Genomic DNA, 27,026 nt, shown 5'->3' on the forward strand with positions numbered 1-27,026 from the left:
AAGTTCATCCTCAATTTCACTCAGTACAATATATATGTATTTTTATTTTAAAACTCCTGTAATGTCTTAATTTTATAATGAAAAAATACTGCACTTTGATCCAGAATTTCTGCCATCACCCTTGAATCTTGTGAATCACTATGGCTCTACCATTAATTGTTACAGTCATATGTTATAGCTGCTACTAATACTATATTTCCACAGACAAATTTAACATGATTGCATCTTTTATTTAAGTCTCTGATCAAGTTTCTCTTGTATGTAAATTTCATGAAATGGATGATAAAATGACACAAACTCTTCCAGTGATTAATCATTTTTATTACACAAAACACAGGATTTAAAAAGTCACACCAGTACTGTTGGCAGTTGTTTGTGTACAGTAGAAGACAGCATAATAATACTGCTTAGGCTGTTATTAAAAAGTGAGAATATGTGAAAAATAAGGTGCATTTGTGTTCTCCAACTTAACATCCCCTTCTCTGTTTTTCCTTCTAGTGGCGGTTAGGTCCTGATCACTCAGACTTCATCTCGTGGGGACAGGAGATGGTGGTGCAGTGTTAACAGCTGGTGTGATTGGGGGGGAGGGGGGATTGTCGGGATGGCATTTTTACATTCTGTGCTCAACATTTATATGTCACTGTGTAAATAAAAATAATTGGAAATCTGATATGTCCCGTCTACTCTATCAACACAGCACCTTTTTGCAGTAGCTTGGTTTTTACCTTTTGTAAATCTGCAATCAAAAGGCACTTTTAATTAGGCGTTCTCAATTTGATTTAATCCATAGAGATTGCTAACAGCCACAGAAGGCAGGCCCATCGTCTTGACCTCAAAGGCACACGCAGGATGCTGCTATGCAAAGGATATCTGGACACACGTAGGCAATAATGTGCAGATATTAAAACAGAATTGTTCATTTTGAATTTAACACTGCAGTGTAGAAGCTCAAGGTAGGAATAGAGTTTAACTGTATAGTGCCACTTCACGTTACCATCAGAGTAGTAATAATTTGGCATTCACGACTATTGTGGTTTGAGTATGTTATTCAAAAGACAGTGGTCACCATGGTTACAGCAAAGAAATTAGCTTTTCAGCATTAGATTTTTCATTTATATCTGAGCGAACAAAAATTAAAAAGCCTGTTCAAATGTGTAAAACCTGAGATTTTTTTTTTCCCGTAGCTGATCTGGAGAAACTAGGTCACAATTCCACATTTTTCACTTCCATTAAGAAAGATTTCTCTTCTTTGTCATTCCCCGTTTTTACCGATGCCCATGCTCCAAAGAAGAGGCTGGTCTGTGGTCACGGTTACGGCCTTCCTGGGCTTTCCGGGGTCAGTGGGCTCATAAGTGTTGGAGGTGCTTACTAGCTTGCCAAACTGCAGGACGTCATTATCTGGACAGAGGAGACAGAAATAACAATTACACACAATACTAATGGCAGACCAAGTGACACCACACTTAATGCTCTTTGGCTGTTCATTATATTGCTGCATGCCAGAGTCTTTTTCTTTTTGAGAAGTGGTCTGGATCAACATGGTCTTGGATAACAATTGTGAGGCAGGGTGGTCCGCATGACTTTGGATTGTGTAAAGCTGTGTGAGGCCACACGTGGTTTTACAGCCAAATCCACAAAGGGTCTTGAATATTCCTACTTTGTGATTACTGCAGTAATCACAGTCATTACAGTTATGTCCTCATTTTAATTGCCAGTAGCAGGGAAGGTAACCACTAGGGTATACAAGTCACATACCACATTTTCTTTTGTTTTGTGATTTTATACACAACAAGCCTTCAGTACTTTCCCAAAAACGACAAATGATTTGACTAAAGCAGCTGTCCAACAGTGTCCTCAAGTGGTCAAATTAGGAAACTCAGTATCCATGCAACCCACTGTAAGACAAATTTTGCCATCTGCTGGTCCTTTATTGGGAACTTATTTAGCCTTTTGCTGTAGAGAACTAAATTCATTTTAGCCTCCTTACACTGACTCCCACTAAGCTTTAGACCTGATCTTAAGAACACAGCAGGGTATGAAGAGGACTGGTGCAAAACCAATCACATTGTTAAGAACATAATACCGCTTTTTACATCTTTATATTTTGCTTTAAAATAATACATACAGTAATTCACTGAAACATGACAAACATAGATGGAAATACAATACATAAGGCAAAAACTGACAAGCTTCAAAGTCACCATCTGCTAGGACCACCTTTCTTGCTTTGTTTACGTACTTCTTAAATGGCATTGGAAGCTCTTCCTTGGATGTCTGCTGACTTTTGTTTATTTTTCTGTGGAGATGATCCCACAGTGCTTTAAACATTTTGCGGCCTGGGCTCTGAGGAGGCCATTTAATCAGTGATAGCGGTCCACTGTGGTTTTCTCTCCAGGTTGGTTCGGGATTGTCATTTTTTCAACATTATTATGCTGAAAAATGAAGCAGATACTTTTCAAATGGTACTGAATGGTGTGTTAACTCCATCAGTTTTAACAAGATCTCCAACACCACTGTATGAAATGCAGCACCAAACCATGACAATGCTGCCTCTGTGTTTTACTGATGGCCGTAAACACTCACTGTTCACCTCTCTCGTGACCTCCTCCACATGCTGCCAATGATTTGAGCCAAACAAATCATCATGCCATGATTTTCAGTCCAATTCTTGTGTAATTTGGCATACCTCAGCCTTCTCTCTGTGTTTCAATTCATTAAGAATGGCTTCTTGACAGCCACCCTTCCCCTGAGACCATGTCTAATGATGTTTTTGACAAACAGTAGAAGGTCCTGATGGGTCTTTCAGGTCCTGTGTCAGATCTTTGCTGGATAATTTCCTGTCTCTTAAGGACATGGCTGTCAGACACTGATCATCTGCTGTACATAGTTTTTTAGTCTTGCCAATTCTTCTTTTGTCCTCCGCTTGTCCAGATTTTTACCTCTTTTTTTTTAAAGAATGTACTGCACACCACCATGAGATATATAAAGGTTTTCTGCTAAGGGCTCTTTGTGAATCACCTGGCTAGTGCAAAAAAAATTATTTTATGCTTATCAAACTGTCATCTTTGGTATTTTTTTCACAGATTCAGCTACAGAAATCCAAACAAATTGTGTGTTTAAGCAGGCTAGTAATAAAATGTCTAAAGATAAAATTGATTCTTTGCTCACTCGTCTGTTACATGTAAACATAAAACTGGTTATTAAATAGAGTTAGGTGCTTTTCTTAGGTTTAAATGAGAAGCACTCCTTCGAAAATGGTCAGGTAAAAGGACTGGACTGAAAATGAGAGAAAAAGTAGCCCATGTCAAAAAACAAAACAAAAAACCATTTGAAAGACCCCAAGAAAGCCTGGATAACTACTGGATCCAGACCGCTTTCACAATAAATGAATAAATAACAACAGTCTGTCTCACTGGAAGGAAAATGTGAGGGGTGGCTCAAGACTTTTGCACAGTACTGTGAATATTAATCTAGGCAAAATAACAAATCACTGATCATGCTTCAATAGCCCCGAATGGCAAAAAATGTGAATTTGCACGTCACTTTTTCCATTAAGCGTTACATTTATTTACGCTGCATTAGCTCTGAACAAGCTGAGCTGACAAACACTGAGGGAATGGAGCTATTCAGTCGTGTCTAATATGAAAAGGCTACGCTCACGGTAGGAGATTTACACCTGGGGCTTTTTGTTATTTCCTTACTTTTAGCTGGTACTGTGTCCTTAACATCTGCAGCAAATTAACTACTTAAGAAATTTCTGAACCTTCAGTTTAGTAAATTTGCAAAAATTTACTTCAGTTGTGTTAATGAAGGAAAAACAGTTAATGTGGTTTTAAGATCTGAATGGAGGAAGGTTTTTTTTTCCTTTTGGAAAGCTTTGACCCGTTCATGTCTGAACACTTTCACAAAGCAAGACACAGCAGCCTCTCTTTTTTTTTAAATTTCCATTTGTTTTTGGTTTCTTAAATCCATCTTTATTTAATTCTCTGCTTTGCCTGCTTGGTGTCAAGTGTGCTATGATCAGTGTTTAAGAGTAAGTTGGAGGATGAGTTCTCATTAGTACTATAAATCACACTGCAAGCAGGTCTTTCTTTTTTCCTTGGGAAATTATTTCTGCTCTATTAAAATATCAATTTTAGAATTTTGTGGAAGCAAAACTGCCTTAACTTCAAAAAGCAGCAACCTCCAAAGTCTCGCTGACAAGAAAACATGCAAACATGATATACTTAAGTGAAAGAGCTAAACAGCACCTTGCAAACCACATTGATTTTTTTTTTTTTGGCCTGTCCCGTTTGGCTCTTTTGCCCTCAGAATTGTTGTCTAAAGGCAAAGAAAGATGCCCAACGGATTTACTTTACCAAATTGACCATCCCAGCCATCCCATTTGATTCACCTTTTATTGTTTATTTTATTTTCACTTGCTGAATACGGGACAGACTTGACTGGAGGAAAGAAGGGGAGAAAGAAAGAGGGAAAGAGAAACAGCTGAGAAGAGGGACGGGGGAGAAGGGCAAAAGACAAAAACCAACAGAACGGGCAGAGAAAAAAAATGCATATATCAATCACCTGGGTCACCTGCTGAGAAAGAAAAAAGAAAACAAGCAGAAGAGAACAAGAGTAATAGAATAAACAACATTACAATGATATATGGGAATATGACAGTAAATACTAAATATTAAACATTATTGTGCAGCACATAAGATCAACAGAACACAGTGTGCTTTGAGGTAGGAGCCAAAAAGGGTGTAGTTTGTGGGTGTGATCACCCGTGTGTACACCTGTGAGCATGGACGCGCTTGTTTTTTTAAAAGGTTCCTTCATGTAATGATCTGCTAGAGGGTGTGGGGGGGCCACAGCCCCGTCCTCCAGGGCATGAAGCAGGTATAGAGGAGATCAAAACTCCAGACATCCAGAGGCCCCCAGAACACAAGAGACCAAGGAAGACCAACAGAGGGGCAGCCGCGCCACTGTCCCAGAAAGAGCTGAGGAGAGTCCCAGATGAGGGCTCACTCAGCAGCCACGGAGCAGAAGCCAGGGGGAGTTGCAGTGACGCGCCCGGCAGCCAGCCGTGCCTGAGTGACCGAGCCCCAGGCCGAGAGGCCGGGGGCACCCCACCTCCGAAGTGGCCCGAGCGAGCCCCAGGCTCCAGGCCCCGATAAGCGGCCGCCAAGGAGTGAGCCGGTGTGTACCTGGACGCCCATCCCCGGACACAAAGAACCACCAACGCACCGATGTCTGAGGGAGTCCGCCACTGGCAGGGGAAGTGGTGGTAGGGGGAGATAGGCCTCCAAACCTTGGAGGGCCTGAGATGTCCCCAGAGAGGTGGCGCCTGACACCCAACCTGACATATAGACACAGACATACAGGCACACACAGATACAAACATCCATTCCCACCCTCATGCTCTCATGCACTCACTCCACACTCAACCAACGTGGGGACAGACATAAAGAGACGTTGTACACACGATCACACTCCCCAAGCGTACTCTACAAACCGGGTCTAGGTACCCTTGCCCCTGGAGGGGGGAACTGCACCCAGACCCAGGTGGTGTTACCCTTTTCCCTGCGGTGGGGGGAGGCAGACCGCCCCGACTCCGCAGCAGCAAGGAGGCCCCACACTCCAGACTGCAGTCGGACGGCCAACTCCTCCTCCTAGCCCCCCCGCTCCAGCAGGCCGCAGAGAATGGGGGTGAGAGAAGACTCCAAACCTCCCTCCACCCGCTCATTGTAGTGTTGATGCATGTGTGTTCTAAGGTGCATTTAAAACCCAGGAGGGCATGGAGCTACCTGCCAGAGAGCAGCAGGTAAGCGCATGGTCCCTCCTGCTAGCCCTCAATGTCTACGTGTATTCAAAATTGAGAGGTGGGCAACGATGCCAGGGGTGGGGTGTACACCCTGATGGTACTTTGGACTCCGTGTATCGTGCCCACCCCCAAGATCCTATATGTATGTGTAATGAGAGTGTGAGTAATGTGAATGTCTAAGTTGTGGGATAAAATTGAGGCACAGGCAGCCAGAAGGGGACAGAGGGGGGGGGGGGGGGGGGGGGGGTAGCCTCCTCTGCACCCTGGTGACATACCCCTACTCCAAGGTCCTGCATGTGTGGGTGGTTGTGGTGGAGCAGGAAGAGGGAGGCAGCTGGAGATGGGGAGGGAAGGAAGGGAGGGGCAAACCACATTGATAAGTTTAAGTAGCCAAAATATGTTATTTAAGATTTTCTACCACATTTGAATTTAAAGGAGGCCAATATTACAATTACTGGGGGCTGCAGGCACCTGTGCATTCAACCAGTCATCAATTTATCAATTATCCAGTTAAACAATCGTGTGGCAGCAGTGATGTGCATAGGGAATCTCAGTTAATGTTCACAGGAAACATCAGAAAGAGGGACAAACTGAACATCGATGACTTTGATGATAATGATATTGTTGATACCAGATGTACTGGAGTACTGTTCCTCTCCTTGGATTTCCAAGTACAGCAGTCTTTGCTTAGAATTGTGTGAAAAGTATGAAACCACGACAAAAAAAAGTAACATCCAGTGAGCAATAGTTTTGCTGAAGAAAATGTCTTGTTGATGAGAGGTCAAAGGAGAATGGTCAGACTGGCTGGAGCTGACAGAAGGGCTGAGGTAACTCGGATAACAAATCTTTATGACTATTGTGAGCACAAAAAGGATCTCAGAGTTCACAAACATCCAACCTCGAAGCGGGTGAGCTGCAACAGCACATAAATAGAAATATGGAGCGGCAGCTGGCACAAGCTCAAAAGAAACCGAAGAACAGAAAAACACAGCCTGCAGAGTGACGCAGATGGTAGGGTCAGAAATTCACATCAGCACCAAAGTGCCCTGTGTCAACAGTCCAGGCTGGTGGTGGAGCTGTAATGGTGTGGGAATGTTTTCATGGCAACACCAGTCAATCAAGGATTAAATTCCACCCCACTGCAGCTGGCTAAGTGCAGTCTATCCCTTTACACCCACAATTTACAACCTATTGTCTAATGGCTACTTTCAGGATGATAATGCTCCGTATCCTAAAGCAAATGGCCACAGAGGCTAACATCTGGATCCAACATCAAACATCTGGAAGGCGGAAGAGTGGACGATTTGCACGATTAAAGTGCAGCTACAAAACAAAATAAGAAATAAAACATTCTGCAGACATTAACTGATGCAATCATGTTAACATTTTGTAGAAGCTGCGCAGCAAAGGGAGGTCCTGCTCAGTATGTAGCATGGTGCTCCTAATAAAGTGTTCAAAGAGCACATGCTTCCCCCCAGAGCTCACAACAGCAAAAAGCTGTTTTGTACACAGGTGGGTAGAGCCGAGTACTACATCTTTATATGTAAAATCTTAACAGAATATAGTTAATTAATAATGTATGAAATCAAGTGTGCAGTCATGCAAAGCAAAGAACAAAAACATCGTACGTCATTAACTTTTTAAAAAAATATGTGCGTGTCGTGTTTCTTACATAAACAGAATATAGTTAGTTTTAATAAACGAATCATATTTCAAAAGCATAACTTTAGCAAAAGTCTAAATTAATCATTAGGCTGCAAGTCTCTGAATATTTTAAGGGACATTTTTCCTCCAGCCTCAGTAAATTGGGTGCCAGGACAACTACTATGCATCATTAGTGCAAAAATATCTTATATAATCTGGGCTTTTTCTTTTTCTCTTTTTTTGAGGCTTTTTGCATTTCGATACGTCTTTAATGGTCGACACTTAGACACGCATACTTGGAATCTTATAAATGTGAAGTAGCTTTATATTTTATATGTATACACACACACACACACACACACACACGCACACACGCACGCACGCACGCACGCACATTAGTCATACTACTATTGCACAGTAGTAACCTCAAAGCACCACCTTGCGTTGCCTTGGCACACATGTGAAGATGCAAAATGTGAATAGCATTAGATATTAAGAATTTTATAAATATGCAAAAATGGTTTTGGTGCAATCACATCACACAAGGGTAAAAAAAAAATGAACACAAAAGAACAAAGCCAGCAGAGAATGAAGCAAATCATTTGTCCACAGGCGCCTGCACGCACATCAAACAGGGACAAAGAAAAATCCTATTCTGCTTCAAAGACTGCCAAACAAGCATGGTATTAGAGCAGCTTGACTCAGAATAAGGGTGGTGGGGAAATGAGTTGTATGTGAAGTTGCGTTACTTAATAATTGAGCGAGCACAGAGTCAGGCTCGCTATACCCTGGGTGTACGAGAACAATGTCTGACTGCGTTTAAGTGCCGGCTTTAAGGTTACTCTCTGTAGGATAATGTGTTTCCACCATGTTCTTAGCAACTGGGAAAAGAGGGTGAAGTCAAGGCAGATACTGTCGGATTATGAGTTCTGGACTCTCTTAAAAATGTGAAATCAAAAGGCTTTAAAAATACTTTTCTCACATTCTTATTAATGCACATGAGGGGGGTTACTGCCACGGGAGGAACAGTTCTCTTACTTTACATTTCAGATTTCTCTAACTATCTTGTTTGCTTTTATAACATTTATTTATTTATTACATGTACAAGAATATGGAGTGTTTACATCTAAATGTTAGAGGCTTTGAGTAAATTTTGGAGCAGGGTTACAAAAAGTGTGCACTAAATCAATGAAACAAGATTTATACCAGTGTACCGGTAATGTGATGTGACAATAAAAGTGATTTGGTTTGATTTGAACTTTGATAAATCGTAATGGCCTTAACCCAACAGGGTTCCAAGACCAATTATCATAATTATCAATCATCATCCAAATGCAATGATCATAAAACATCTACCTCTGCATACTGCCATTAAACTAAAGTCACTGTGAAGCCTTTTTCTGTTGTAAATAAAAGTGGAAGCTGTTCTTAAAAGTACCACTAGAGGCAGCAGAGCACCACAAGAATTAGGAGTCATTACCAAACAGGATGTCAGAGTGGCACCTGCATCTACTGACACACATTATCTCTGTTTTTCCTCTCCAACACACATCCATTTACAGACCTACACCCACACACACACTTACTTACAGACACACTTATGCTCATGTGAACTTCACTGAGCATAAAAGGCATTAACAGTGATGTGACAGTAAATGAATATGGGGGTTACTCCCAAAGAGGGAACAGTTTTTATAAAATATTTGAAATTTGAATTTGTTTATTACATAATGTAAAAAAAAGGCAATTTTTAGGGGCTCTATGGCTTTCTCTAAAACTTTGGCGTAAGGCTGCAAAAAAATGTGCACTACATCTATGAAATATGCCAACACTTTGATAAATAAAAATGGCATGAGGCACTGCTCAAAAACAGGCTTGCAAAGCTTTACAAATATGCAATTATCACAATATTTCTACCTCAGCGCACTGCCATTGGACTACAGTCAATGTGAAGTGTTTTTCTGGGGGAAATAATCGTGGAAGTAATTAAGAAAAGTACCACCAGAGGCACCAGAGCACCACATGAGGAAGAATTAGGAGTCATTACCAACAGGATGTCAGAGTGGCACCTACATCTACTGACACACATTATCTATTTTTTGTGTCTCCTACACACATCCATTCACAGACCTACACACATACACACACTTACAGATACTCTTATGCGCGTGCAAACTTTACTGAGCACAAAAAGCTTTCAGATGGCTTCATTAGTAATCCCCTCCTCAAAGCTGATACCGATCAATAACGGCCCCCTTTGCAGAGGGGACCGAAATGAGCGTTGCATCCTCCAGTGATAACAATGGAGATGTTTGCTGCCTGTAATTGCATTTCCAGCGCCACAGCTGAAAGGACCCGTCAGCTGTAAGTAGACCGTATTTACACAACAAATTGCCTTAGAGAGAGGCTGGGCGAGAGGAGAGGAGAGATTCCCAGACGTTTCTGGGGCCATTTTTGTGTTTGGGGGCCATTTTTGAGAGCGATAGAGGGTGTGAGAGGAGAGACTGTTACTGGTTTATATTTTTTTCATCTCTGTAGTCTTTTCTATAAAACAGGCTTAGAAACGCTAAAATATGGAAACGAATTACGTTTGATGCAAACTAACCACAGACAGCGCAGTGGTCAAGGTTATCGCCCTCTATCTAAAGCTGCAATTTATATAAAAACTAGAAGATTATACTCAAATTTGAGTCTTTTTACTGCAGGTGCAGCACTTGTTAGAAATCATTTTTAATTTTCAGTCATTGTGAGCAGGAAAGAAAACACTTCATCATCATTTTGAACAACGGAGATGCTGATCAGTGTCAGGGTGAGTCTCATCATTAATGATTGTGTTTATTCATGATCATTTTTCTAATCGCTCATGATAAAGAGCAGGATTTGTCACTGGCAGAAAAAATGGAACGCAGCACACATGTGCAGAGTAACGCCGAGCTCGACACAAACAGAAACTGGTTGTTTTTTCCCGCCCATTACGTATAAATGCATTTAGCGATGCACGGGTGTCCCCTTTTTAACATGAAACGTCAGCGCGAGGCAAATTAAACTCATTCTCTCGGGGGGGCAGATCCTCCACTCCCTCAGAACAGTGTGCTATCAAATTTCCTCGCGCTTCACGGCGCGAGAGAAAGTCATTTTGTATAAATTATGTTTACCCGATACTGAGCTGTCCAAATTACTAAAATGAGGTCAATGTATGACCGCGTTTCACACAATGCTGCAGCTCACTCACCACACTGAGAACAGCATCATACAATATGTCATTGCATTTGACTGTGAAGATGCTTTACCTGTTTAAGGTGAAACCAAAGAGATAGATACATTAATATAAGCTTTTTAGAAAATATCTGCTATGACCACCTTTATTCTTCAACACAGGCTGAACCGTATTATTGAAGCTTTCTTGTAGTTTCTTTAATTAGTCCTCAAGTCTCAAGGCTTCTTAAAGGAAATTCAAAGCTCTTCTTTGGATGTTAGCTGCCTTTTGTTCTGATCTGTCAAGATGTTGAGGTTCAGGCTCTATGGAAGCAAATCCATGACATGATAATGTTCCCCGGAATTTTTTTCTATCCATCTATACTTTTATTTCATTGGTAGTGTGTTTAGGATCATTGCCGTGCTGAAAAATGAAGCTGTTGATTAAAAAAATCTGAGGGTACTTTTTTGGGTTTGTGACCCCAGCAATTTGGATTAGATCTCCAACACCACTGGATGAAATTGAGCTGAAAAACCATGACAGAGCCCCCACTATGTTTTAGAAATAGCTGTAGACAAAGTTGTACCTCCTCTCCAGACCTCATAATGGAGGTACACAATTGACGGATGGATTGGATTTACATTTGGATTGATGCGTCTTGAGGTCAAGGTCACTGGAACTCATCTGAGATTTTTAGCAGATGATAAGAATCTGAAAGTCCTAGGTGACTTCCTTCTTCAGTTATTGCATTTACCAAGATTTTCAGAAAATTTGACCTCTGACCTTGACCTTGATTTTGAGGTCACTGAGACTCAAACTTGTTTGAGATTTTCAGTAGATACAACCTATAGCATGAATTTCAAAATTCTACACTGCCTCATTCTAGAGTTATCAAGTTCAAATTGGGTGTCCAGCCTGCCAGCCTGCAACACCCCATCAGACTTTTATGGCTGAGGGGTAAAAATTGCAAGAGGCTAAATATTTTTGCACAGTAACTAAAGTCTGGAGATCGTTGAGGCAAAGAGAAGAAGAAAGCTGTATCTTACTCAAACAGAATACAAGAAAATCCGGATTTGTATTTTCTCTATTTTATTTTCTCGGAGAGAACAACTTTTCAGGTTTACTGGAAGAAAACCATTCAGATGCAAAACTACACAAGAGCTTCTCAGTTTTGTTTGTACAGTTGATTCAAATCCTTTGGAGTGTGAGCAATGATCACTCTGCATGAAAGAGCGGGGAAAAAAAATAATCAGAAAACTAAAAAAGTGCAAGTCGTTTCAGTTTTGCCAGTGGTAGCAAGCTCACGCCATCAATAAGACAGGATTTCAAAAATCACTGACATGAAAAACGTGACTGCATTGGGTTTAGGCACCGCACATTACATCAAGCCTTGATTTCATTGCAGCGCTGCCGTTCGTTCTATCCACCTGAAAATTCTCCTTACATTTAAGGTTATTTATTGGCCGTGACATGAGCAAATATGTGCACTAGCACTCTTAGCACCATCTGCTGTGCAATGATAGCCGCTTCTATTAAATGTTGCTGGGTTTTAAGAGTGTGAGGTGACAAACACTGTTATGGCTTCAGTTGACCTTCAGATAAGAAAACTCATCTCCGCTGAGAATGTATAAGCAATCAGTCGACAGAAAAAAACCCACGGAAAGCAGAGCAAATTATATATTTTGTTATTAGAATGTGATTGTGGGGGATAAGTCACTGGCTATGTGTTTTGCCTGATGGGGAAGTTGAGCAGATGAATTAATAGGGCCCATGCGTTTGTGTAAATTAATATGCTGCCATGAATAGTTGAGCATAAGCATTTCCATATTGCGTATGAGCGTACCTGTGTGTTTGTCTACACAGTGGGGTGTAGCTAATGGATATTTGGTCTAAAATATGTGAAAAGTGAGCCTCTTTACTCCCCTGCCTCCTTTGCTAGTCTGCAGCTCCACTGGGGGTACTAGCAGCAGTTCAGATCAGGCTGCTCTTCATTTCTGCCCCTGTGTGTGATGTGCAGAGTGTCAGAAATCTACAGATCCATAAATAAAACCATAAAACAGCAGTTTTCCCTCCTGCTGCCACACTGTGCTGCTGCTACAGAATACATACACTTTTCATTTCCTCTGTCTAGCGCTGGGTGAGCCGGCGTGGATGAGAGGGGGAAGAAATGCGAGGGAAGGGAATAAGTTTGAAGTGGGATGGGGAAGTAGAAGGGCAAACAGAGGAGACGCCATTATGTAGGAAGGTGTAGCAATGTAAGAGAGGAAAGAGAACATGTGTTGAAAATGCATACGAATAAAAAAGAAACACGGAAAGATAAAGGGAGACCAGATGAATTTCTTTAGACTGAATCCCTGAAAGCGAGACAAAAGCACGCGGCGAGTACAAGCAGAAAAACACAGACAGCGACGAGAGGGAAAAAAAAAAAGATAAAAGAATAGAAGAAGGTCAGGGTGCATGTTTGCATCTTGAGAAACAAAAGGAAAAGGAACAATGTTACAGTAAAGATGTTTGCCTCTGGCAGGGACACTGGGTTAGACCTTGCTGAACCAAGTTTGTCAGACATATCTATCCGTTCGGCTACAAGATAAAGTACATTGCTTTGCCCTTCTTTGAAAACAATCCTTCCCAGTATTTAGAATGCTTCCTGAATACTGATATCTCCGGCTACACAAAATGCCAAAGGCTTAAGCTGCATGACTTCATCTTAGCCAGTCAAGCAAAACTTTAAAGACAGTCCTGTCAACATACTATCCGTAGATTTATTGTTTCTGAATTCATATCAAAATATCCCCCTCCTGCTGTTTCACACATTTTATCAGGGAACCAAATGCCTTCCTGCTTTTTCTTTTAATAACGTTGCTGAATGTTTTTGACGAGTCTGAGCCAGACACCGCATTTCAAATCCTCACTTAAAACCTCGACACAACAAAAATCCCCGCTGCTTTTATCAATGGAGTATTAGTGAAGTCTGTTTTCCTCTCTTCAGGCAAACTGTGCAGCAGGAAGGCTGTGTAAGTCTGTCCTCATCACCAATGTCTCATGTAAATCAAAAGTCATTGTTGAAAAGTCCCCATAAAGTGCTGAAGGTATGATTAATTATGCTCACACGGAACCAAATCCATGGCAGCGGATATTAATTAGTCTACATGCAACTCATTCTGCATGTCTAAATGGTCAAAATACTATTCTTCATGTTCACAGTGTAACAACAAAAAATATGGGGCATGTAGTGAAATCCTTATTAAAACTGTCTCATTTGCATTCCAATGTGTTTTTGAAGGCGTACATTTCATAAACAGCATGCTCTCATTAACAGTGAGGGCAAGCTTTCTAATCTTGCCCAAAGTTTACTTTTAATTAAGTTTTCTCAATTGCTCCAGCTCTCTGAGAGACTTTGCCACTGAACTCCATCTGTGTTCATGTGTTTGTTTTTTATCAAACTCACCACCTGTCTGTCTTGAACGTGTGTTCATGTGTCTCGTGTTGGGTGGTTTTGTTGAGGGGTGAGGTTTGTGTAAACTCAAATTTACTTTTCTATTTTATGGGAGACAAATTACTGATCAATGCAAATTTTAAATAGCACCATTACCTGCTATGTGCTCGATTAAGATTTCTAATCTAACCATGTTTGGTCTGCTTCCATCGTGACTACGGATCGATGTGCTTCAAAAAGGTATGAGAAGTTATTGTTTTCCTTCCCAGGATTTGCTGCTACTCCCAGAGCTCATACTGAACTGGGAGGAGAAAGTGTAATATGATGCTCCCTGTTTCTGGAAGAAAATTGACTTGACTATTAAGGACCTGATCTTATTTAATTCATTCAAAGCTATTTTAACAAGTCAACATATTTACACGTTTTAAGTCATTCATGGATTTTTAATGACATGTACACTGGATATAAATCTCAATAACATCTTGATGCATGCTCAATCATCCAGGTAAGGAAATCCCAAAAAGGGGATTCTGCTCATCTGGATGTAGAGTTTTCAGTGGGAGAAACGTTTTGTCACTCATCCAAATGACTTTTCTGGATGAGTGACAAAATGTTTCTCCCACTGAAAACACTACATCCAGATGAGCAGAATCCCCTTTTAAATCTCAATAAATCTTTTTTTTTTTAAATATTCATAAGAGGTTAAAACATTGAGCACAAGTTGGGTCTCATTAGGTGATCATTGAGTGTAAGTTTCACTAAAATCAGACTGATAATTTTGGAGGAGCAGCTATTCCTGTGAACAGTGGATGGAAGCATGGACAACGCATCCCTCACCATGGCACAAACTCATCAGTCCTTTGGCCAGCTGAGCTAACAAGTCACAGTGCATTTAATCATAGCAAATGATAGCTATATTCTGTAAATACATCACATGAAGTCCTATTTACAGTATATACACTGCATGTAATACTATGGTATACAATACACGTAGTCATGGTATATCAGGTGCTTAGATGGTATTAAAATAAGGTAAATACAACCTCAGAAGAACAACACATATTACACTTTTTCATTATTTGTTTACCCTAAATTAGGCTAAAATGGAGAACCAGTATGTGGGGGAAAAAAGTACATCCTCACTCCTTTCACTGGAATTAAGAGGATAAGCAGCAGCCAGGAACTGCTAATCAAATGCATTTGACTTAAAGCAGAAATTTTGGTAGTTCACGTCCTCGTGTTTTAACACTAACGTCGAGAAGCAAAGACATCAGCTTATGAAAAAAAAGAAAGACATCTTATAAATAGAAATATATATAAAAACATCTTATGTCCCGATAAGTAAAAGCTTTAAATTAATAGCAGGTGTATTTTGTTTTTACTATGACTGTAAAATACTGTGACATTGAGCATTTTCTGAAATCTAATTTGACAAAAGCTCCTTTAAATAAAATGAATACAGATAAAACTATTCAGCTATGACTGTCATTTAAAAACCAGTACCTGTGCGGGAGATGAGATTATCAATGGTCCTTTACTAATGCGAAGATCATGAGATAAGATAAAAGACCAAAAGAGTCTGTGCAGGGACGCACTTCAAACTTCGTATTTATGGATGTGCCAACATGTGGGTACCCGTGGAACCTGAATGGGCTGAACGTGCTATCCTATTATATCGGTAGAGACAGGTACACTAACTTTTTTTTGGTCTGAAATATGTGAAATTTCACCTCTTTTGGTGCTTTCATTTAAACCAAAACAGGTAAAATTGTTTCAGAATTGCTAATGCACAGAGATGCAAAAGTACTAACTATTGCCCCACCATGCCATTTTAAGAATGCAGTATTTTCTTCCCTTTAATACACATAACTACAGTGATAGTGGGTTTGTGTGCCCACAGATGTGACATTTAGAACTTTGAAGACCTTGAAGAACCAGCATAATGTATGAGATAAATCTTATAAAGTATTATACATCTCAATATTATAAGAATCAAATTCAATTCTAGTAAATTTTCTGCCGCAACAGAGATTTTATATTGATTTAATACCCAGCTCTGGTATGCTGTGTGTGCGTGCATGAGCTGATGAGGAGTTCTAAAGAAGTAGTATGGTGGAGTACGAGGAGCTTATTTGCATATCAACTTGAATGGAAACCTTACAGTAAAAAGCCACCTCAGCCAGTCTGTCATCATTGGGCTGACAGCTATTGTTTATTGTCCATGAAAGTTTCTCTCGCCTGCATAACACAGACACACACACACACACACACACACACACACACACACACACACACACACACTCATACACTCATACATATATATATTTACATACCCAAAGATAAAAAGAAGTCCAGTGTGCAGGGAAACACAACCAGTAGCACAATAAGGTGTGCTCACAAGCACATGCATACCTCCTAATACAAAACACAAGCATAGAAAAGACACATTCATATCCACCCACCCACACACTACGCAGGGAAGAGTTGGTTTGTGGATGACAGCTATTCAAATTTGCTGTTCATTATGATCCAAGCTAAGCCAAAAACATCATGACCAAGCAGGTTTTAATACACACAATCACACCGTGCCAAAAGCCATAACTCAGACCGTGTTGCTGCGGCATGAAAGCTTTTTAATATTAAGCTGTCAGATGGGAGAGGGCTGAGTCACAAAGAAATGACTAAGGAGGTTTTCTGCACACCAGTACATAACATGCATATTCAGAAACACGCATACATACAGTATAACAGTAAGTCAGTCATAGATTCAGACTCAATGTCTCGCTGACCTTCGTAACTATAATTATCTGTGGAGGATTTACTAATTTTTTTTGTGTGATTTAAAGGAGGTTAAAAAGTCACCTTTGGTGGAGTTTCATCTACAGGCAGTAGTAACCTTTGACCTCTCTATTTGCTTGTAAAGAAGCATAATAGATGGCAACCAGTGAGAAGCATAATGGGAAATGCTTCAAACCCAGAGGCATGACTGTATAGAACTTTGTCAAAACCACAGCAGCATTTCTGACAAACCTCTACATTGTATTTCGAAAACTGTGTGCATGTATTTAGACAAAGAGCTTGTTTATTTCCAGTTCTGAACACTACACAACTCCAAACCAAACCTTAAACCTTTGCTTTAAAATTGTATATAAATGCCATTTCTATTAGAAAGTCTTAAATGATAGAAATCTGTTAGTTCTATTAGATCATTTATGGTTCATATTGATTACTGTCTACATATAAGAGTAGTAGTAGTAGTACACTCTGTTTGCCAGCTGATCACATGGGTAACATGGAGATGCAGATGAAAGTCAGAATTAAGCTTGATATTGCCATATCCGTAGATAGTTGCCTGCCTTATTTCGATATAAAACATCATACCTTAACGTCACAAAAAAACAAACATGTCCCCTGGTGGCAATCCCCAGGTGAGAGGAGCTTTATTTACTTATATGTCAAAGATCATATGACTGTAGTGACTTCAAAAATCTCATTTTTACTTTAAATATACACAGGCCCAAAAAGCTGTGGAAGACAGCTCTTCTCAAAGACGCAATCTTAAGCTAAAGGCAACAGATTTAATGTGTCACACATTAAAACCGTGTGCGTTATTTAAAGAGACTCGGTCGTCTTCTCACATCTACACAGTTTTTATCCTAAATTTTGTTCACAGTTCATAAGTCTGTTTCGGCTTGAGTATTTTAGTAAATGAATGCATGAAAATTTAATCATTTTAATGGCTGCCAAGGAAAGGTCAAAGTAGCCTTCATATCTTATGATTAATGTAAATGCACTGAACAAAAGCAATATCCGAAAAGCAAAGGTAAAGTAGAAAATGAAAAATTAAGCCAATACGTAACCTTTTCAGATCTTCTGGGTTTTAAAATATTTAAGAATTTTAGTACATCTCATCAATAAATAGTTATTGTGCAAATTGCGTTCTTATATCCATGCTTTTCAGTCACTGCATTATTAAGGCAAACAACCCTTATATAAAACCCATTATTTCTCCATAAGGTTTTTCACTAAAGTGCAGTCACAGCATGCCAGCTCAGCTTCCCTCATATGGCAGGGTAATGTCAACTTGCAACTTTGAAACACAAATATATATATATCTTCCTCTAATACAGTTTTAAAAACTAACAGTGCATAAACACACATCAGCTGGCTTTAGCTACATTAAGGTGTTGGTGGGTTAATTACACACAAGTTCATTACGCATTTAAAAATGTTATTTTGCAAGATTTAGCTTTAGTGTTCGACAAAACATTAAAAAGCATATTGTGTTAGGTCTTGTCAGGCCAGTAGAACACTTCTGGAGTAAAGTTGGTGTACGGCACCAGATGGTTGCTTTGTGTTTTGTGGGTTGTGTTTTTGAGCCACTATAGTACACTCACATCGTATGGGATCTGGGGAAAATGGATGTTGAATCAATGCCTTGGGCTTTGTGTCACTGAGCCATTCCAAAGCAAACGGTCCTGCTGAGGGAGGCAGCTACCATCAGTGCTCTGTTGTGTTTACAGTGACGTAGGTGAGTGCTATTTGTACCAGCCACATGACATGCCATGATCGAAAGTTTCCCAGAAGAACATTTTGTTGTAATGGAACGATCAATCAGTGATACTTGTCAGTGGCATTAATGTTGAGGCTCATCAGTGTATATTTGCATATTTTGACAGGAGGATAATGTGTCATTATTTGAAAACAAATGATATTTTCTGCATATTTAGAACACCTGCACAGCCTGTTGACCAGGTGTCCACATGATGATGCGCGGGCCGCAAAGAGAACAAAGGAAGCAACAAAAGTACTCGTATTACCTTGATTTTTGTGTATTTGACAAACTTTTTTCCAATGATAACTAAACAGGGTTGAGAAATGTAGAAAACAAAGCAGGCTATTAACATCCCAACAATAGTACTCAATGACTTCAGTATGCAATATCAGTATGTGTATGAGGCTTGGCAAGCTGAATATGCTTCCAGCTCTGCAAGGTTTAATGCCAAACACTGCTAAAGATTATAATCAGTGTAAATAAATCCACAGAGTGCAAAGCATACACCAAATAACTGTGGGAATTAATATGTTTCAACATTTGCACACACACACACACACACACACACACACACACACACACACACACACACACACACACACACACACACACACACACAAGCACAGTGTGATCTCCAGGTTGCTGTGCTTGAGCAGAGGATGGCGGTGGTTTTCGTTCGGTAACTGCTATCCCGCTTTCTTAGCTGTGGAGCCTCAATGACACCCCTCTATGTCAAATTAATGTTACAGCAGTTATTTGCTATGGGCGGTCCAATGCCACTCATTTTCAGTAGGGTAGAGCAAGGGCAAAGGAATGCACTGCAGCAAAGAAAATAAGCAAGAAATGTAGAATGTGGGGCTACTTAATGCAAACAAATTGGTGGGAGCTTAAAGTATTACTGCAGGCAACATCATCAACAATCAGAGGTTGGCCAGCAAGAAGTTGGTCTGTATTTATGTGTCTGGGCATGACCAATAAAGAGTGCAAAGCACTCACCCTTATTTTGCATAATCGCTGGTATCAGCAACCCAGCTTGAGGTTTGCAAAGGATATAAGAAAAAATGGTCTCCACTCTATGTATGCTGTTCCTTATGTGAGAAATATTTAACCCTGTAACAAAGTGCAACATATTGCAAGACTTAGTAATGCATTATTAACTGAAAATAAATCATCATAAGAAAACTTTAAAAACTGCAACTATTACTCATAGTCACTTATTTTCAGGGGCTCATATGGCATTGGTTCCATTTAAGAAATCATAATCATTTCATTTTTAACACTCTGTTGAGAATCATTTGTCATATAGGCAATAGCCGCCTAAAATCTGGGACCCATGGGTATCACCCTTCTGATACTTTTTAGTTGCAGCTGCTGCTGTCTTCAGTAGATGGATGCTCATAGGTCTGCCTTCAGTTTTCTATTCAGGAAGTGAAATGCTTTCTTAATTAGATTGATACTTGGCCATATTCCACAGCTTGACCAGTGGAAACTCCTGGGCTGTGTTCACACTGTGCTTTGGATCATGTGTACTGTGAAGCGCTATCCACTCACCATGTACCAAATCTTTGGTCGAACAGATACATTTAGCTCAATAAATATTTGGACAGAGACAACTTTTTTCTAGTTTTGGTTCTGTACGTTACCACAATGAATTTTAAAACAAACAAGTCAGATGTAGTTGAAGTGCAAATTTTAGTTCAATGGGTTGAACGAAAAGACTGCATAAAGATGTGAGGAATGAAAGCATTTTTTTAAAAACACAATACCTTTATGCTGGCTTTTTTTTAGCAAAGTCCTAAGCCTTTCTATTCTTGAGGCTTATGAGTGGTTTGCACCTTGCAGTGAACCCTCTGTATTTATTTTCATGCAGTCTTCTCTTTATGGTAGACTTTGATACGCCTACCTCCTGGAGAGTGTTGTTCACTTGGTTGGTTGCTATAAAGAGGTTTCTCTTCACCATGGAAATTATTCTGCAATCATGCACCACTGTTGTCTTCCGTGGATATCCAGGTCTTTTTGCATTCCTGACTTCACCAGTGCTTTCTTTCTTTCTTTTTTTCTCATGATGTACCAAACTGTAGACTTTGCCACTCCTAATGTCGTAGCAATTTCTCGCATGGGTTTTTTCTGTTTTTGCAGCTTAAGGATGACTTGTTTCACCTGCATGGAGAGCTCATTTGACCACATGTTGCCTGTTCACAGGAAAATCACGTGTATGTGTGTGTTTGTGTTCACCAGGAATGTTAGTTTTAGCTGATATCTTGATAGTCAACCCTCTCGTTCAAATATAGGGACTGCTGGTGCCAAAAAAATCACGATGGTGATTCCCTCCTAAGAAGCAAACCAGTGGCTGACATCACACTGAATTCAGACACTTTTTATACAAAGTGGAGCAAAATATTTAAAAAGCTTTATGTTTCAGGTTTCACACATTTCAACCTCTCATTAGAGCTAAACAATTCTGTATGTATATATGATCAAGCAAAATGCTGCACTATGCCTTTGAAACAAGCATAACTTATACTTAGGTTCATTTTTAAGTCTCAACGGCACTGAGCAATGTGTACGTCAAGGGCCCCAATCCACCTCATCTACAGTAATAAATCTTAAGACTGCATTTTGTGCAGGTGGAAAAAAAAAACATATGACATTAAAAACAAGCATCAGGACAGCTTCCACAGATGGTTGCTAAAGTATTTGGTCCATGAAGGAACAGATGTACTGCTTGACATTTAGAAGTAGGACAATTTGGACAAACAAAATTAGACACGGCGTACAAGCTTGCAGAACAGCAGCAGATCAGAAGAGTTAAAACGAGCAAGGGGAGTAGAGCACATTCAAAGAAAACCTTCAACTTCCTGTTGGGGTCCAATAATAGAAAAAACACTACAGTGAAGAAGATGAAGAAGTAGAATTAGCATATTCAAACTGCTGGCCTGTCTGAACTATGATTTGCATATTTTCTCAGCAGGAAAGTAGTCATCAGTAGAAGAGAGGAAAATGTCTCACTTCCCACCTCCAGGTTAAAATTATTGCATACTATCTGCAGAAGGCTACAAAGCAGCAAAGCTTTAGCCCTTAAGCATGTACAGGCATATGAGGAAATGGCTGCCATAGGCAGAAAAGGAAAGCAATCGTTTCATTTGTATCAGTTGTTTCAAATGTCTTATTTCCAAGAAGGTGGACACTTGGGACATTCCCAAAAAAAGACTTAAATTATGAACTGAAATTATTGTATCTCATAAAATGTGTTTGTAAAAGAGATTTAGGATTTTCTTTTGATAATTATCACTGCACTGCTGAACACAATCTAAGCGACATCAGGGCTAATATTGTTGTTAATGTTGTTCATAACATAGCTGGAAAAGTCAATACTAGGACATGCCAACAATTACAGTTATCTTGGATGAAGAGTTCTAATTATATTCTCAAATGATCAGGCATCTGCTTTGATTATTTCCTTGCATCTTTATATCCTCTATGTATCCTTTGTCTTATTGTCTGGATTGCCTGAAGAATTGTAAGCCCGGCGGAAGATTGCAATAAAGACTGCTGCTGCACATTCTGCACAAAAGGAATCACTTCATGTGACAAATGGGTTGCTTAATTTGGAAAGGTTGCCGTGTGTATGACAAAAATGTCATCCAGGACAACACAAAAGTACAAACGTAAGTTAAGCAGGGGCTGTGACTGTGTAGAAACGTACACATTTGGTGATACGGTTTACTCAGAAGCTTGTCAAAAGTCCAACAAGAAAACTGGTAAATAACAGTTGGTGATTTAACATAAATAACTGGGAGGAATAAATACACAGGCGGGTTATTCACCATATTGCCAAGCATCTGCTGTGATGAAATGTCCTGAAGAAAAGAACACAATTCTGCTGTGCAAGCTTACTCTAGTGCACAATCTGCGATATCTTTTGTAATCTGATATCAAATAACTGAAACAATAAAAGAAGATGCACAAAATGGATCGGAGCAAAAAAATAAGAAAAAAGGGCAAGAGCGCTTTTTCTTTGCAAATTAACAACAAACACAAATTTTAAAACATCGGGACGCCGGGGAAATGTAAATAAATACAAATCTCACAAACCCAGATTTTATTCACAGGAGAACATCAAAAATGTATCAAATGTTAAAACTGAGACATTTTACTATTCCATAATTTTTTGGCAGCAACACATCTCAAAATTGGGGCAAGGGGAAGAAACGGCTGAAAAGGTAGTGGTAATAAACAGCCGGAGGTAATATTTTGTAATTAATTAGCTTAGCTGGCATCAGGTCAGTAACACGACTGGGTATAAAAAGCTTTTCAGAAGTAAAGATGGGCACAGGTTCACCAATCTGCAAAAAACTGCATCTACAAATTGTGGGACAATTCCAGAGTAACGTTCCTCAATAAAAAATTGCAAGGACTTTAAATATCTCATCCTCTACAGTACATAATATCATCACTCAGGAGATTCTGGAGAAATCTCTGTGTGCAAGGAACAAGACTAAAAATCAGTGTTGGATGTCTCTAATCTTCAGGATGTCTCAATTTAATAGTTCATTATAACATTCATAAATGCAGGTTGAAGCTCTTTTATGCAAAAAAGAAGCCATATGTGAACATGATCCAGAAACACAGCTGTCTTCTTGTGGCCAAAGCTCATTTCAAATGCACCGAGGGAAAGCGGAAAAATGTTGTGTGGTCAGATGAATCAAAGTTTTAAATTCTTTTTGGTAAATGCAGGCGTGGAATCGTCTGAACTTTAGAGGAGAGGAAACATCCATCATGTTATCAGCACTCAGTTCAAAAGCCTGCATCTCTGATGGTATGGGGGTTGCATTAGTGCCTGTAGAATTGGCTGAAAAGGCACCATCAATGCTGAAAGCTTTAGAGCAACACATGCTCTCATCCACCTTTTCAGGAAAGTCCTTGCATATTTCAGCGAGGCAATGTTCAACCACATACTGCAGCATTACAAACACGTGGCTTTAAAGCTGAAGAGCCCGGGTGCTGAAGTGGCCTGCCTGCAGTTCAGACCTATTCACAACTGTAAACCTTCAATACATCCGGAGACTAAAAACCTTGTAAGAACACCTGGGACTATTGTGAAGCTAGAATCCTAGAAAAGAATTGTACAACATGGCACAACATTCCTCTCCTAAAAACTCCCAATATTAATCTCCTCAGTTACAAGAGGAGATGATTTTGGACTGTCATTAAAAGAAGAGGGGCTGCTAGATAAACACTATAATGCACTGCTACCATCAAATTCAAAATGAGCTAATATTTTTGTTAATATGCTGCATTTTCTCAGTTTAATCATTGCAAATCATTGCATTCTGTTTTTAAATTACATTTCACACACCGTCCCAACAGTTTTGGAAGTGGGGTTGAAAATGTATGTGTGTGTGTGTGTACGTATAAGTGGCTGCACAGTTGCAAGCTCCTGTTAAGCTTCCCTACAGTTTCCATAATCTGACATTTTCTGCTGCATCAGCGTCCTAAAACATCAAACGAATGAGATGTTTGACAGGTCTCCTTCTCTTCCTCTCATATGTCATCTCCTCATCGCCTTTGCTTCTTTCCCAAAATTTCACTTTCATCTCTTTGCATTTCTTCTGACTCAGCCACTCTTACTCTACCGTAACCCTCTTTGTCTCTCTTCCTACCACAGCCTCTTCACATTTCCCCTCAGCAGATCATTCTGATAGCTGCACTTTTATGAATGAAAATAAGCACAGGCATAATCTATGTTAATGGAGCCTTAACTTGATTATTAGACACAATGTGTCATAATCATTTAACATAAATTTAACAGCAAGAGAGTTTTGAGCATGCTCAACTACTGCCATTAGATTCAGGTTGGATGCATTTCAACACCATCACAAGATTTATAAGAATTCTTTTTGTGCTCGACCTCCATGAGTGTTGGTGCCAGTGCCAGTAAGGTGTTTTAGCAGCACATGGTGGCACAACACCTTACTAAGAGTTTTACAGTATAATTTTGTTGTTTTTTCACTCATCCCTTGGCTGTATTTAAACCCACCAGATAGAAGTACACTAAATCCTTATTTCTTTCCCCTCATCTTCAAATATACAATACCATTTCATCTCCTGAGAGGCTTGTAATGTAAAACATATGCAAGGAGTATTTTTCTAAACACTGAACAAATAAAGCAAACAGCCAGAGTTGGACAAATGTAGCGGTGAGAACAGCATTTCTACAGAAGATGAGCAGACAAGCAAGAGTGGAAGAAAGACACAAACCACAACAGGGCTGTTTGTGACCAAATATGTTTATGTTTATATATATTTCTAAAACAAATGTATTTTTAATATGTGGAAATAGTCGGTGTAATATACATAACCTTTATTACTGCAATACCTTTACCCATGTAATTTTTCTCAGCACTGCAAACACCTTCCATAAAGAAACTCACTAAGCACCATAAAGTTGGATATATAGGTATATGGACAATTACGCAGTTTTCATAATTTTACCTTGTAAACCACTGCAGCATATTTTAAACCAAAAAATAAAATGTGAATTTGTTGAAGTATTACATTAACTGTTGCAATCACTTTTATGCATTGCAACAGTGATTCAAAAAAGTTTTACAACTTATTAAGAAGTCATTTTATTCATTTTTAGTCAAAAATGGTCCTGTTTCCTCCTTCAAAGTGCTGAACTTGAATTTGTTCACTGGAACTTTCAATATGAGGTCTGAAGAAAGTGAAGGAGGTCATCATTAGATTGAAAAAACAAAATAAACCTATCAGAGAGAAACGTAGTTAAAGGCAGGGAATGCACTGACCAGCTCAGCGACACCAAAAGGCCTGAAAGACCACAGACAGCAATCAAAGCAGTTAACTACAGAATTCCTTCCTTGATTAAGAAAATCGCTTTTCAAAACTAGCCAGTTACAGAAATTTCTTAAGAAGGCAGTCATATAATTGTCAGCATTGTCCATAATCACAGGAAAGCCATGCTTAGACTTTGTTAGAAGTTATGTAAAAGAGCCTGTACAGTTCTGGAAAAAAAAAATCTCTGGACAGATTAAATCAAGACCGGACAATCATCTGATTTCAACCCAGCCAAACCTTCTTTTAGGTTACTAAAGGTCAAAACTGTGGACAGAGACCAGCAAACAAGCAGCAGCTGGAGGCAGCTGCAGTAAAGGCCTTAGACCTTGGATGTTCATCAAAGTATGAAAAAACCTCTCCTATGTAGTTTGTCTAAATATCTTTGAATCAATAAAAATGGGAGACTTTTAATAAAATTGCTGTAATTCCTAAACAATTACAATGCAATACCTCTATCAAACCCCTTAAATTCAGGCCAAACCCCTGGACTTCAATTATAGCTCGATGGTGTACAGAGACAATAGTGTGTCAAATATTTGTTGACCTAAGTGTTTATGTATATGTATACATCAATAATAGCTTCCCCTTTATGAGGTGATAAAAATCACATTTAACTAAAAATACATGTCATAATAAAAAGATGTTTTTGTTCCACGTTTTTTGCCCGGCTAGATGAACACGCACAGGAATCCTGTCTATCACATCAGACTCTATGGGTGCGTTGTATAACTGTGTCGGAGCATGTGACATATGAACATGAATTTTAAAAATCATTCAGGAGAAACGGTATCATTACAGAATATTGCCTCTAGCCATCATCTAAATCCCACAACCCATCTTAATGTACACACATAAGCACGAATACAAGCTCGTACGGCGTGATGCACAGACACAGCCAGCAATACGACAGCATATTTGCGCACACACACTGATGGTATTTACTGACAGTTTCCCTGGGGGGATTTTAGAGTTGATGATTGAAAATTAATGTAACATACAGAAGGTGATGAGAAGCTCAGCTGTCAGAGTATCTAGTAATGAGGGGAAATAGATACTAGGAGTGTGAGAGGGTCTGAAAAGAGGAGAATGAGAGCAAGCTGGAAGGTGAAGGGGAGGAAAGTAGCGAATAGGTAAACGAGAGCCAATCTGCACTACAACAGTCATCTCATCTATCTCTCGTTTCCATTCTCTTCATATTTTATATATTCATGCCAAAGTACATTTTATAATGAATTAATTTAATTCATTATAAAATTGTACACTTGGCCCTATATTGTTAGATTTAGTACACTGCAGTCACTTGATTATTTAGCAGCCAAAACCCTCCTTTAGTATCATTCTCCGAGCCACAGAAATCTGAAGGCTTTTTCCTCTGCCTAGTGATATTGCAGATAGTTGTTTCACCTTTCTCCTTTTCCCCTCCTTGTGCAACAGGCTCAGAGAAACTTTATGGAAAGCTTGTGCATTCAAACTCTTTCTATTGAAATTCTAGTTGATGGGACTAAAAGTTTATATCACAACAGTGGCAAAA

At 39.5% G+C, this 27,026-nt stretch overlaps 1 protein-coding gene across 3 annotated transcripts in view; it reads right to left on the bottom strand.

Moving 5' to 3' along the window:
- Positions 1 to 300: 300 nt before the first annotated feature.
- The window catches only part of tpk1 (thiamin pyrophosphokinase 1), an 89,695-nt gene continuing 62,969 nt past the window's right edge, over positions 301 to 27,026 (bottom strand). For 2 of the 3 annotated variants that reach the window (XM_026179388.2, XM_026179389.2), the window contains exon 9: positions 301 to 1,398. In XM_026179388.2, the coding sequence (XP_026035173.1) occupies positions 1,253 to 1,398 (146 nt within the window). In that variant the 3' untranslated portion in view covers positions 301 to 1,252. Of the gene's footprint in view, positions 1,399 to 4,393; positions 4,486 to 27,026 lie in introns of all 3 variants that reach the window. The other variant, XM_080306453.1, reaches the window with a different exon arrangement.

The sequence above is a fragment of the Astatotilapia calliptera genome, chromosome 9 (assembly GCF_964374335.1).
Source record: "Astatotilapia calliptera chromosome 9, fAstCal68.1, whole genome shotgun sequence".
In the NCBI taxonomy this organism is placed as follows: Eukaryota; Metazoa; Chordata; class Actinopteri; order Cichliformes; family Cichlidae; genus Astatotilapia; species Astatotilapia calliptera.